We start from the raw sequence: 13,590 nt of genomic DNA, 5'->3' as shown, positions 1-13,590 counted from the left end.
AAACAAATTAATACTTTAATTCAGCAAGGATGCATCCTGAAAATAATGTATCACTGTTAACACAAAAATATCAATAATCACAACTGTTTTCAACACTGATAATAAAAATAATAATAATAATGTTTCTTGAGCAGCAAATCAGCATATTAGAATGATTTCTGTAGGATCATGTGACACAGAAGACTGGAGTGATGATGCTGAAAATTCTTTTTTACCATCAAAGGAATAAATTACATTTTAAAATATATTCAAATAAAAAAAAATAAAAAAAGCATTTTGCAATATTACTGTTTTTACTGTATTTTTGATCAAATAAATGAGCCTTGATGAGTATAAACGACTTCTTTCCAAAATATTTAAACATCTCAGCAACCCCAAACTTCTGAATGGTACTGTATATATGCATGATATATAGGTGTGTGACACCCCCTTTGAAACAGTGATGTGTGGAATTATGGATGAGAAATGGAGATGAATAGAAGCATTTGGAATGGAAAGAATAACACCATCTGTTTAACATACTACATCTGTTGCATATTATCTGAAGGACGGTCATTATCAGATGTTTGATGGTTTAATAACACTCTGTACAGATCAACATCCTTATGAAGGGACTTCTTGTCCTACAGGAGAAGGATATAGTGTTAACAACAACACATGTACAGTGCTGTGCTACTTTACTGTCATTGTGTGTTGTGTTTTCATGAACAGGGCTGTTTAATCGCACCTCAAATGGGTTGTAGTCTTTAAATCGAAGCATCAACGTGACCAAAATCTATAAAACCTTATCAGTACCATCAAGAAAAAAGCTAGAAAGCATCAACACAGTATATGTGGATGTGTTTCAGTCATTTGGCCAGTATTATGTTTGTAATTTTTTTTTTTTTTTTTTTTTTTTGATGAATTTTGTCTTGTATATAATCTATATATCTGAAGGGCAAAGAAGAAAATTTCCCTTCAATGTGCTCAGTGTTCGAAGTGGAATACTAACATACTGCATACTTCACTGCAATCACTGTATACTACATCTTATGTTTTTGTTTAATTTGTTTGTGAAACCATATTCATTATGCAGTGATAAACATTTCAAACAGAATTATCCTACATGACTTCTCAAGTTGAATATTTGATTCATCAAGTGACATTCAGTTATCATTATATTGAAGAAAAAAAAGAAAATTGCATTTTTGTGTGTTAAATGCATACAAACACTTTGCATACAGTATACTAATAGTGCAGAAATAGTAGTATAGTATGCTATTTTAAACAGGCTACACAGTTAACTAATGAGCAACTTCAACCTGCTTTGAAGCAACAAGCTTTTCTGTCTCGGGCATTATGAACGGCCAGTAGGTGGTATGTTATTAAACATAGTTCTGGCCCTTGATTCTGATTGGTTGAGGTCCGCTCGAAGCCGTTGTAAACATACAGCTGACCGCATTACATAAGTATCGCTGCTCCATTGAATGTGTATGTTGCTGCATTTGTCTTAGCAACCACTCTTAGAAACGTAAACATATGTTTGTTCTCTAACTGCATTATATAGAAGAGTATTGTGAGAGAGATTATCGAGTGACAAGTGTATTACCTGCATTCAAATGTAGCATTTTCCTTCAGGTCAGTCTTATGTTCATAATAAAAAATCCATTTGAATGTCCGCTGCGATCTTGTCCTTTTAACATTTAATGGGATTTCCCGTGCCCTGCTGACACTGGCAGTTAATCAAAGCATTTGTCATTTGCGTCCTGTTCCGTGTTCACAACAATTTGAAATATAAAAGTCTTTGTGACTAAGTGACTCACTCATAAAGACAGTCTTTGTCGCTATGTAATGGCATAATAATGTAACTTCTGTTGCTGTTCACTGTCGGGGACTATTTTTTTCTAGCAGAAGGAAGCCTTTAAATGATTTTACTTCATGAAAATTGCATTGATCCATTTTTTTGGCTTTAATGTTTGTATTGTGTGGTACCGTTTTATAAAAGCAATAAGTCCTGTGAAGCTCAACGTCGTGCCTAACTCCTCTTAGCCGTTATCACTTCGCTGTAAATCACGGCTTCTTGACTTATTGTTTAATTTTACCAAGGTAAAATATTGTTGTTTAAGCAGGTGTGATGTTTGCACATTAAACTGGTCCTTTGCTTTCTGCTTTTAAAGGGTCAAGCATTATTTGAACATTTACAGAGAGAAAGAATTTAAAGAAATTAAATAATTTATGAATGTATAACTTTGGGGCTAAATTTATCACTTTGCCTATATAACGATGAAAACATGTCACTGTTATTCAGTTAAAGTCATTCCATCTGTGTCTATATTGTACATGCATACAAGATATTTTTCAACACTTGTATTGTCAATGTTTTGCAAATGACAGTTAACATTATCTGACAAATTAATGTTTGCTTTTGATATTGATTTATTCATATCAAACACTATTTGTGTAGATAATTTGTAGAATCTCTAGATGTACGAAATAAGTATATTAAATGAAAATATTCAAATGTCTAAATGTAATTTATGATCATTTATGAAGTTTTTATGAATGTTTTTTTTTGTTGTTGTTGTTTAAATGTTTTTGTGTAATTTGGATTTGTCAAATTTAATTAATTGCCCATTATGTTCTTAACCTGGTATGTTGTTTGTCCAGTTAAGGCAAATCAACAAACTTTCTGTGTGTCATAATACTGAAACATTCATATTCAAGAAAGACCTACCCAAAAAGTACTTGTTGCACTGTAATATTTGTAAACTGTAACTGAATTATGTATAAATGTGAAAAAAAACAGAACCATACCTGTGCAGTTCATCACATTATATCACACCATACAAGTATAAAACACACAAAAAAGTAAGCTGTTGTTTTAATTATCATTTTAAAGCTAATAAACATTTATCTGTGAAAATGTGTTTTTCCTAAAAAGTTTGTTTTCTTCAAAATAAAAGACACTTGGTTTGATGTTTTATTCTTTTAAAGGGATAGTTCACTTAAAAATGAAGATTCGGTCATAGTATTTTAGAGATTCTGTCATACATTACTTCCATAGTATTCCCCCCATATATGGAAGTCTATTGTTTGGTTACCCATATTCTTCAAAGAAATTCATACAGGTTTGGAACAACTTGAGGGTGAGTAAATGATGAATTTTCATTTTTTTGTGTGAACTATCCCTTTAAGCAATGACATTTTTTACAGGAAATTGTATTTGAGTTAACAAGAATATGACCACTAGAGTGCACTGTAGTCGTGCAAATAAAAGGCAAGATAGACGAAAAAGAAAAGAGAGAGAGAGAGAGAGAGAAAAACCCCGTCGAAACAAAGGACTGCAAAAGTTTTTTACTGTAAAGCTAGTTCATGGACACTCTGCAGACAAACAGCTTTGGTTTAAGAGGCAATAATTAGATTTATCAGTCTGAGCCTCCCCAAAGCTCAGCAAAAAACTGAAGATGATAACGGTTGATCTTCAACGGTTTCCTATTGTGCATTTATAGACTGACGCATAATGTCAGCATTATCTTCTTTCTCACATCAAAAAGAGGAAAAGCTGGATCCCCCCTCATATTCCCCAGGGGTCTCTCTCTCTAACCCCGACCCCATGTTTTAGTCCCGCCCTCAATCCAAGGAACTATCTGTATGTAAAAAGCCACAAGTCACGGAAACCCTTAATTGTGCCTAAAAAAAGGCTGAGCGCACTTATTCAAGCTGGAAGTAAAGGATGCGTTTGAAGAAAGACAGTCAGCCAAGGAAATGGGATTTACTTTGGAAAAAATACATTATCCAAACGTTTCTCTAGTGTTTGTTGGGGTGAAACACTTGGGAGTTTTTTGCTCAAACTTTGAGCTCTTTATAAATGCATGTATGGACACTAAGGGAGGCAAACATGCGCAAAGGTCTGGGGATATAACTCTGTTTTCGTAAACAATCTCATCTGTTGTTCCTGAAGTTTTTTTGTCCTCCTCTCCGGAAAACACTGCCAAGCAACTTTTGTGGTTAAATGGGGGCATTGTAAGTTGTTTTCAGGGGGGTAAAGGCAACCACGGATAAAGAAGGGAAAGGAAAGTGCGGACTATTTATCAATGAACTGAGAGAAAAGCAAGAAAGACAAGTGGGAGGACAGGCATCGCAATGGCTGAAAGGGAGATTGAGAGAAAAGCGTCTGTATATAGAAGCGTCTCTTTCAAAAAGTTGGAGAGCTGGAGCGCAAAGAAGCGCAGATCATTTGGAGAGGATTTGGATAGGTGCGGTGCCCTTCCCCCAGACGCCGTAGAGCACAGCGCGCAGCCATCACAAGCGACGCACGCTGTTTCTGTATCCAGAAAAGTTTCCAAAATCTCAGCGGCCAGCCTCTCAACCGCAGACCTCAAGAAAGCGTCTCATGGAATATCGGTTCGTGAGCTCTCTGAGAAGTTCATTTTGAGCACAGCCGGGACACCGAGCTCCATAGTAAACACTGGAAGCGTTAAAAACACAAAAAGTACCGAAGATTCGTCTTTGAACGAGGGTGGCTGCTTATCCAAGGAGTTTTCGGAGTCCGCGAAAGAGAATCTTAGAGACAGTAACAGATATTGCTCTGCTCAAGAGTCTGTGTCAGGCTCGGATTCGGACAGAGCAGATAAACACAGGCTCCGGAAGACTTTGGGTGGCACAAATACAGGTAAGATGCATTGTTTTGAAACCACTGGTTCTCATTTTGCCTATTAGGGCTTAACTAATCGTCAACCTTGAACAAAGACACTTACTATGTCACGTCTGTTTATATTTAAGTACTTATCTGGCTTGTACTTTAATCTTGGCATTGTGTACTGTGTATTGTTTACTGTTATGACAGATTGCTTGTGATGTTCTGCATTTGAATGTCACTTTGCTTAAAAGTGTCTGCTTGATGAATACATTTAAATGCATTTAAGTCATTATCATACTGTGAGTTAAAACACAATGTTTTTGTCTTAGGGAGCCCAACATGCAAATCTCGTCGTGGCTATCACCCTTCCTATGGAGAGACTATTCATGTTGATGCAAACTGGCCAAGCGTTACTAAGATTAGAGAACTATTTGGGGATGGACGCAGAAAACAACATAGGTCAACTTCAGATGCTGATGACTTGAAATCTGCCTGTCAACATTTTGATGCTAAAGAGGGCATTTCAACTCCAGACAAAAGTGACAAACAGTTCCCCCACCAGCCAAGGGGAGCCTGGCAAGATACAATCAGCTCTCATCATGACAACAGTGCATTGTATGTGCACTATTCAAACCCAGACTTCCATACTTTAAGTGCTGAAAGCAATTCCTGTGAGTTTTTGAATTGTGATTCTACAACTGCTCCCCCACCACACAGAGGAACGGGTGCTTTGCCCCTCAGGTCTCACCGTTGGCAGCTGCAGGAGCAGAGACAGAGGGCAGAGCAGCCACAGCCACCGGATAGCTCGCATTCCACGCATAACTCCTCCCAACCACAGACAGGGCCCTCCGTAGAACTAGCCGGTACTCAGGGAAGACTGAGCTCTGGAGAAGAGGTTGAGGAGTTGAGTGGATGGATAGTCAGTACCTTACCTCAAAACAAGCATGGCACTAGGGCTAAGTTGAGAGGAAGGTCTTCAGGCAGTGAGGAGGACAGCCCTGCAGCGCTAGCTTACCACAACAGGGACGTAAGACGTCGCTCGCTAAGGAAAAAGAAGAAAAACAGTTGCAACAGGGACAATGAGGAGTCTGATGACAGCGACAACCAGCCTGTAATGATGGAGCCTTGTGATTCTCAGACGGTGGGCCGCAGGACTGAAGGTTTCCGTTCTAGAGGTTGTAATGCGGGCATGTCATGGGCACGAGACAATCCATCTCAACGATCTCACATGAGTAAGGACAGTTTTAGGCACCTATATAGAAATTTTGAGGGGTCAGTCGGAACTAGCCCTGTTCCTCAGGTGTCACGGGTTTCAAAAGTCACCATACCCTCATTTATATCCAGTCCGTTGGGGTCAAGAAATAGTAGCAGGTATTCTAGCACAGAGACATTAAAAGAAGAGGATCAGCCAGCCAACATCCACAGCTTTAGCAGGGCATCATCAGCGGTTCTGAGTAAGACATACCATGGCAATGCCACTATGTACCGCTCCCCTAGTTTTGGGCATGGAGATAACTTTTCCCGTGCCCCAGTTCGAGTTCGCCCTAAGCTTGTGCCCAGCCTAAGCCCAGCAGACTGTAAAACGGGCAGTTCAGAAAACAGAGTATTCTCCCAGTCCTTAAATAACGAAAAAGACAGGAACAGGATCTCTATGTCCAACCCTGACATTGCCTCAGAAACGCTATCGCTTCTTAGCTACCTTAAGACTGATCTGTCAGAGTTAAGAATGAGGAAAAAGGGTCAAGATGATGAGGACAATCTGAACTCTGATCAAGGCACATCCGTGTACAGAATGGGCTCCAGGACAAATCGGCCGCACCCTGGACGCCCTTCTCTGAAGGATCTCACTGCTACTTTGAGGAGGGCAAAGTCTTTCACTTACTCTGAGAAGCCAGGAGGACAGCAATATTATGGTAGCGGGCCAGGTTTAAGGAGTTCTTCCGAGCAACGGCTAGACTCTGAAGGCAGTAGCGAGCAGGTGGTGATTGCTGACAGGGAGGTGGAGAGCGATGATTGCAGAAGTACCTATGGTTACGACGAGCCAATGCCGACCCCTCTACAAGACCGCTATGTACAGGAAGCCAGACAGGTAATAAGAGACATTTGTCAAATGAGTGAAAGTAAGGATGATGATTATGAGGAAGACCGTTTCAAGACAAAAAGCAGTGACACTAAAATAGACACTGTAAAAGAAAATAAGGCGAAGCAGGAGGTGAAGAGACTTGAACACCCTGTATTTACTGGGTGTAAGGAAGGGGATGCTGATGGAAAAAGTGAAAAATGTTTACAGAAGGGAAATTCAGAGGAGAACATGTTCTGTGATAAGTCATTGGATGAACTCTCTGGTCATGAATCTAGCCTGACAGACGAAGGAATTGTTACAGAGCCAGAGGTTGGCTCATATAGGGGGCTGTCCTGCAGTAAAGACTTGCTGGGTCAGACTCTCACCGCTTGGAATCAGTCAGGGTTGTACGAAGAGCAGTTGCCTGATACAACACCAGAGGAATCTCTTTCATCTCAGGTTCCATCTGTTAGGACAGAGTATGAGGGAGTAGCCATAGGAGGAGACATTAGCAGCAGTAAAAATGTAAACCAAGGGGCCTTAGAGGCTCCGTCTACTCCTAGTGCTATTCGCAGGCGAAGGAAATTTTCCTCAGCTGGGAACAATGGTTCAGACTCCAGCAATGGCAGTAACGGAGAGTCGAACGGTGAGTCTGCATACCGCTCCTTGAGTGATCCCATGCCTCATAGACGTTGTTCAGTTGCAGAGGATGGCGGAAAGAGCTTCTCCATGGACAGCAACCTGCTCGGTTCACTCTCTCTAAACTCCAAGGTGGGTGGTGTGGAGTCCTCTGCAGCAGACCTTTCTGAATATACAGGCAGTGCAGCCAGTGACCTTTCCGTGTGTAGCGACAGCCTGAGAGATTACAGTACTGTGATTCAGAGCATCGTTTGTGAACCTGGCGCAATGGATAATCTTATCGATGAGAAAGTAAATGGAAAGGCTGTGAAGAAAAAGAGCTTTAGTGACCCTAGTAGGCGTGGAGAATTGGCGGATACAGTCCTAGAATTTCAAAAGCTTCCCAGCGAGCCAATTAGTGAACTAGAACAATCTATACCACCTTCTAGCAGTGAGCCCATCTTATCTGAGCAAAGAGATGAGCTATGGGCACTGAATAGTGAACAACAACAACTTTATTGTCCAACCAGAAGGTCTCGTTCTCAGTCTGAGCATGTTTTGCCCTCCCACCTTGGTCATAATGGAGAAACAAAAGCAGCAGGAGAGCCCTCCTTTCCTTTTGACCCTAAGCTAGCTCAGGTTTTGTCTCCTCGCATCACTCGCAGAAGCCCCAAAAAACGCACAAACCGCTTTACCCATCAGGTGTCTTGTGATGACGGGGATCAGTTAGAAGAACAAGGCGAAGAGCAGTCCTCTGCATCCATCCTCCCCCAGCTTCCAACCTCAAAGGTCAGACCCAAACATGTGCGTCATGCCAGTGAACCTGCCACATTTGTGCCTATCATTCCTTCACATGCCCACATAACCCAGGATCTCCAGAGGTCTAGCCATGAGTCTTCATTGCCTAACAAAATAGTCCCAGGGGAGGACACTCCATCATTAGAGGACGTCACTGAGCAATACATCTTGACCATGAGCTCTCCAGAGTCCCCTGCGGAGACCCCAGCAGCCACTGGTGGGGTTATTCTGGAAGGCACTACTTCCACACCTTCAGTTCCCACCACTGAGCCAAAGCTGGAGAGGAAGTCCAGTGAGGAACTTTCCACTGTCCCTCTGAAGGCCAAACCAAGAGTGGTGAGTGATGTGTTCTATTCTCTATTTTGGGTATTTAAATGTCTTTGAATTGTTTGTTTATGGAGAGTTATGACGTATGTACTTGCAAATGTATATAAACTCAGCAAAGATTGTTGATTGGAAGTAGTTTTTTTTTTTTTTTTAACGTTCTTATTGTTTCTAATGTGAAGTTTATAACTCGTGAGCAAATCAAGTCAAGGTGTTTTTTGCATAGTTTTTCATTTTATGAGACCTTCATGCTGGTGTGCTGATACATCACACTGAATAGAACTTGGATGAGAATTTCAAGGCCTTCAGCTTGAGTGGGCATGTGTGTGCGCAAAATTATGTATTTATTTGTGTACTGTTTGGCATGTTCTTACCTCAGGTTGTAGGGCAGCTGAATTTATTGCTCCAGACTTTGTTTTTGTCTCTTAAGAAAAGAGCAGAAAGATGTTTCTTAGAAATTTGAAGAAAAATCCCCCCCCCCCTCCCCCAGCAGGTTCTTCTGGAGTTGTGTCGTTCTTTTTTTTTCCTTAGCCTACCTTTGTTTTGGTCCAGTGCCTGTAGTGTGTTTGTGCACTGTGTGTGCATCTGTGTATTTCTCCGCTGCAAATATTCCCTTGTTTGCTTGACTCAATGAATAGTCTTAATAATTCTGGCATCCTTCTACACACATTTTGAAGGGAATGCTTTATCTCCTTGTGTATTTATATAATGGTTTATCCGTTCTATAGAAGGTTAAAATAACTTAAATTAACTTTCAAAAAAGGCTTGTGTTACCAAACTGACCTTAGGAAGAAGTGCCATTCAAATATATCATATTTATGAGTGTTGTGCTTGGTAGTGTATGTCCCGGGGATGTGATGTTTTCAGAAGTCTTGCAAACTCTTAGTGATGGATTAGTTCTCTGTATGGCTTGGTAAGCCCTGTGTAGCACGGTTGGTCTGTCTCAGACACAGGGTTTGGTCATAGTTTCCCTTAGTCCACCTTTTATGGTGCTGTATTTTCCTGAGATTTCATCTGTGCCAGCTTGTCCTTTCAGTATTGTGGTCCACTTAGGACTGTGTTTGGAGCCGCCTGAAATTGGCTGATTATATAAAGGGTGCAGATGAGTTTGAATAACATTCTGTTGGCCTCTATAGCTCCCAAATTCCTTTTTTTTTTTTTATTCTTCTTTTTTCTTGCAAGGGTCATTATGAAGTGCACAGTGGGGAAATGTTTGCATGGCCTTTTCATTCAGCCTGGATTATGCAGTCTAATTTGAGTCCATCATTGACAGACGCTTGGAGACTTGCACACGCTTTTCACTCTGTTCTCAGGCACTCGCACACACACATTCGTATTGTGGCTAATGAAAACACAAAGTGTAAATAGAGCTAAATGTTCCTTCTCTTAAGCTCCAGGCACATTTGCAGAGACTAATGCCTGCTTTATGACATGTGTAGGGATGTTTGATGTTTCTTTCATGTTTTTTTTCCCCTCCTTTTCAAACCGTGTCCAAAGATTTTGTCTACAGCACATGCCATTTGTATATGAATATAGTGGCCTCAGAAAGTATTTGTACACTTAAGCCACAGTTAAATATGGATGAGTGTCATTGCATTAGTGTGTTTATATTTCCTTTTAAGAAATGCCACCATGTAGTTATCTAATGCAATGATATACATTTTGGGGCAAACGTATTGCATTTGCTTTGTTTATTTAAAGTAAACCTATGAGTAGTTCTTTCCATATGTTTGAAAGTATTTTCTGTGATTTGGGTTATGCAATTACTAACCACAGTAATGGCAGTTGTTAGGTAAAAGTTGAGGCCATGGTAATTATCTTGACTGCATCACTGTTCTTGTTCTTTAGTGAAAGAGGAGAGTACGGATGTCTGACACTAGTGGGTTAATGAATATTGAAGCTTGGAGTGGTTCAGACCATAAACACAGGGTGTTTATTACAGGGGCTGCAACATGTGTGTAGAGAGCTTGTCTGTGTGAGACGGGTTAGCCAAGTATTCCTTGAGGTTGTGATGATCAGAAACTGTAAACACACCCTTGAAAAAAGAAGGAAAAACACATGTGGACAGCGGAGGGGAAAACGCCCTCAGATTGAGCTCTTTGTGAGTAACCTGTGAAGATGTCTCAATGCTGCGGTAATGTGAAACGGATAAAGGAGGGTGAACACATTGTTCTCAGCTGTACAAAGACCAGCAAAAGAGCCAAGATAAAAGAACGTAACAAAAGCACAGCCTGCTAAGTAACCCCCATGTATAACACACATGTATAAGTGTTTGTGTTCATAATCAATATAATGCTGCCACAGTAATGACAGAAAAATCTAAGGGGCTGTTTACACAATACCGTTTTCAACTAAAAAAGGGAAAACTTTTTATGCGTTTTGGCCATTCATTTACACGAAAGCGGCCTGAAAATGCAAACTTTTAAAAACGGGTTTCAAAGTGCAAGTTTTTGAAAACAGTCTCCATGTAAACAACGAAAACGCGAATCTGTGAAAACGATTATGCGTATTACATCGCCATCTAATGGCCTGCTAGCAGAATACAGCGTTTTTGGTCGTTTTCACAAATTCGTATGAATGGGGATCATTTTGACAATGGTGTCATCTGTACACGGAAAACTCAAAGGAAAAACTTCTCTGTTTTAAGCATATCGTTGTCATGTAAATGTACCCTAAGTAAGTTTCTGATGCTCTTAAATATACTGAAAAAGAACTTCAAGGAAGCATTTGTGGCATATGGTTGATTATCACACAAATCATTTTTTCCTTCAGTTAACTTACAGTAACGCACCTCTGTAGGGTCTTTTAGATGGTTTACAAGGAGAAATGTGATGCTTGTATTTTAGTAAAGCACTTGAATTTAAGTACTGAGTTAAAATATATATTATTTGATCTTTAAAGTCATCTAAATTAACCATTTTGAGGTGAGACAGACTACCTAGCTGGATGAGCATCTGGTTATGCACTACTGATGTAAGTGGCTGGAGTTTGCTCCATGTAAATAGTAATTTTCATGATGCTGAAGTTGAAAGATTGGATATCATATAACATTGCACAAAGTAAGTGATTCTATCAAACTAGTTTCATGTTAACATATATGTTTCCTGAGGCTATATTTTTAAATTCTCGTGCTGTGCCTGTCTTCCATTGTAAGTACCTTTTTAGTATTTTATATTTTAAATTCAGAAATATTTTTGTACTAATCAAATCCCAAAAACCTTTTAATATCCTCCTAGACAGCAATAGGATTAAATGGAGACATGCTTAAGAGTTTCAGAAGAAATCTCATCAAAGTCTCAAACTGTACTCCGTTTGCCAAGCTATCTGAAGTTAAAAGTCAGTGATCTTAATATGATCTCAAATAATCTGATTGGCTATCAATATTCATTTTATAACTCTGACTATGAAGCTGGTCTGCAGGTCTAAACTGGTTTAGGTGTGTGTGTGTGTGAGTGTGTGCTTTAGCAGGAATGGTAGGGATACAGTTTTTGTGTGTTTAAGTGTATATGTGTGTGTTATAAGAGTCTCTGCTCCTTTATCAGTGCCTGTGCCGAGTGATCCTGCACAGACAGGAAGCTGGGGAACAGAAACAGGAAGTTGTTGTGGTTACTAATATGTTTGATGAGCTGCAGAGGCTGGAATGTGCCGCTCTGCTCGGGAGACTGTTTTGAAACAAAGTGCCAGGCGTGAGACAGCACACACACACATACACACAGACACTCCAGACGACTGTGTGCTGTGTTTGCATGACTTGTCAGAGCTTTGATGCTGTTCTGGCTGTAACTGCTGCTCAGTGTCTTTAGCGGGATTAAAGGCTCAGTTGGAATGAGTGCATGTGTTTGCTGTCTGCCTTCGATTGGACTGTTGTCTCAGAGGGGACACAGTCATGTCTGTGTCGTTCCTTCTATCCGAGAGTAATTCCCTCTATGTGTTCACTCAGACACTTGTGAGTCAGTGTGTTTTAATGTAAGGCCTGGATGTCTTGGAGATGTCTGTAGATTTTCTCACCCTTAAGCTTGCTTCCCCCACTGCTATTGTGAATGATTCATCAGTTCATGTTATTCGTCTGCTGAAGAAAAAAAATGGCTTTACCAGGCTAAGCTGGTTTACTGGTTTAAGACTGGTTGAAAGGACTGTTGACTGATTTGAAATGGGTTTTTGACACTTTTTTTTTTTTTTTTGCAGCTCAGGCTGGACAATCAGCTTGCTACCATTTTAAAGGGATAGTTTGCCCAAAAAAGAAAATTATGCCATTATTTATTCACCCTCAAGTTGTTCCAGACCTATATGAATTTTTTTCTTCTGCTGAACACAAAAGATATTTTGAAGAATATGTGTAACCAAACAGTTGATGGGCTCCATTGACTAGGGAATAGGGAAGGCTATTCTACTTATGGATTCTTAAAGCTTTCGAAGCTTCATGAAGCAGTGTTTTGAAATCACCCATCACTAGATATTGTTGAATAAAGTTATTTTGTTTTTTGGTGCACAAATAGTATTCTCATCGCTTTATAATATTAAGGTAGAACCACTGTACTCACATGAACTGTTTTGATTACACAGCAAAATCTCCAGAGTTGAATCAACTCTGCTCAGAGTACATTTGGTCCCTCTCTAAATAGTGTTAAAATAACACTGAAGCAGAGTTAAAGTTAATGAGATAATTAAGCTGTTAATCAAATAATGGTTGTTCATTAGTGATGAACACCTGCTGTTAACAAGCAGAATCACTGAAGAAAAGAAACACAAGAACTACAACTGACTTCAGTCACAGCCTTATTAATTGCTTAATTATCTCATTAACTTGAACTCTGCTTCAGTGTTACTTTAACACTATTTAGAGAGGGACCAAATGTACTCTGAGCAGAGTTGATTTAACTCTGGAGATTTTACTGTGTACCTTTCTGCATCTTGAGAAGTTCAGTGACATTGCAGGCAAAAGAGGCCTCACTGAGCCATCGGATTTCATCAAAAATATCTTAATTCGTGTTCTGAAGATGAATGAAGGTCTTATGGGTGTGGAACAACATGATATTATTTTCATTTTTGGGTGAACTAACCCTTTTAAGTTTTTCTAAATTCTATAAGTTTTATATACAGTATATAGTTTTATTTGAATGGTTTCAGTACTAAGGAGAGATTTCTTTCACTTTTCTCTCTCTCTCTCTTT

At 39.7% G+C, this 13,590-nt stretch overlaps 1 protein-coding gene across 1 annotated transcript in view; it reads left to right on the top strand.

Moving 5' to 3' along the window:
- The first annotated feature begins 3,680 nt into the window (after positions 1 to 3,680).
- Positions 3,681 to 13,590, top strand: part of LOC137023184 (rho guanine nucleotide exchange factor 17-like) — a 121,079-nt gene continuing 111,169 nt past the window's right edge. Inside the window, exons 1-2 of the mRNA XM_067389920.1 lie at positions 3,681 to 4,651; positions 4,948 to 8,432. Coding sequence (XP_067246021.1) covers positions 4,123 to 4,651; positions 4,948 to 8,432 — 4,014 coding nt within the window. The 5' untranslated portion in view covers positions 3,681 to 4,122. The remainder of the gene's footprint in view (positions 4,652 to 4,947; positions 8,433 to 13,590) is intronic.

Source organism: Chanodichthys erythropterus, chromosome 7 (genome assembly GCF_024489055.1).
Source record: "Chanodichthys erythropterus isolate Z2021 chromosome 7, ASM2448905v1, whole genome shotgun sequence".
NCBI lineage: Eukaryota > Metazoa > Chordata > Actinopteri > Cypriniformes > Xenocyprididae > Chanodichthys > Chanodichthys erythropterus.
Note: the sequence above shows the minus strand (reverse complement) of the source record. Positions and strands in the feature narration are given on the sequence as shown.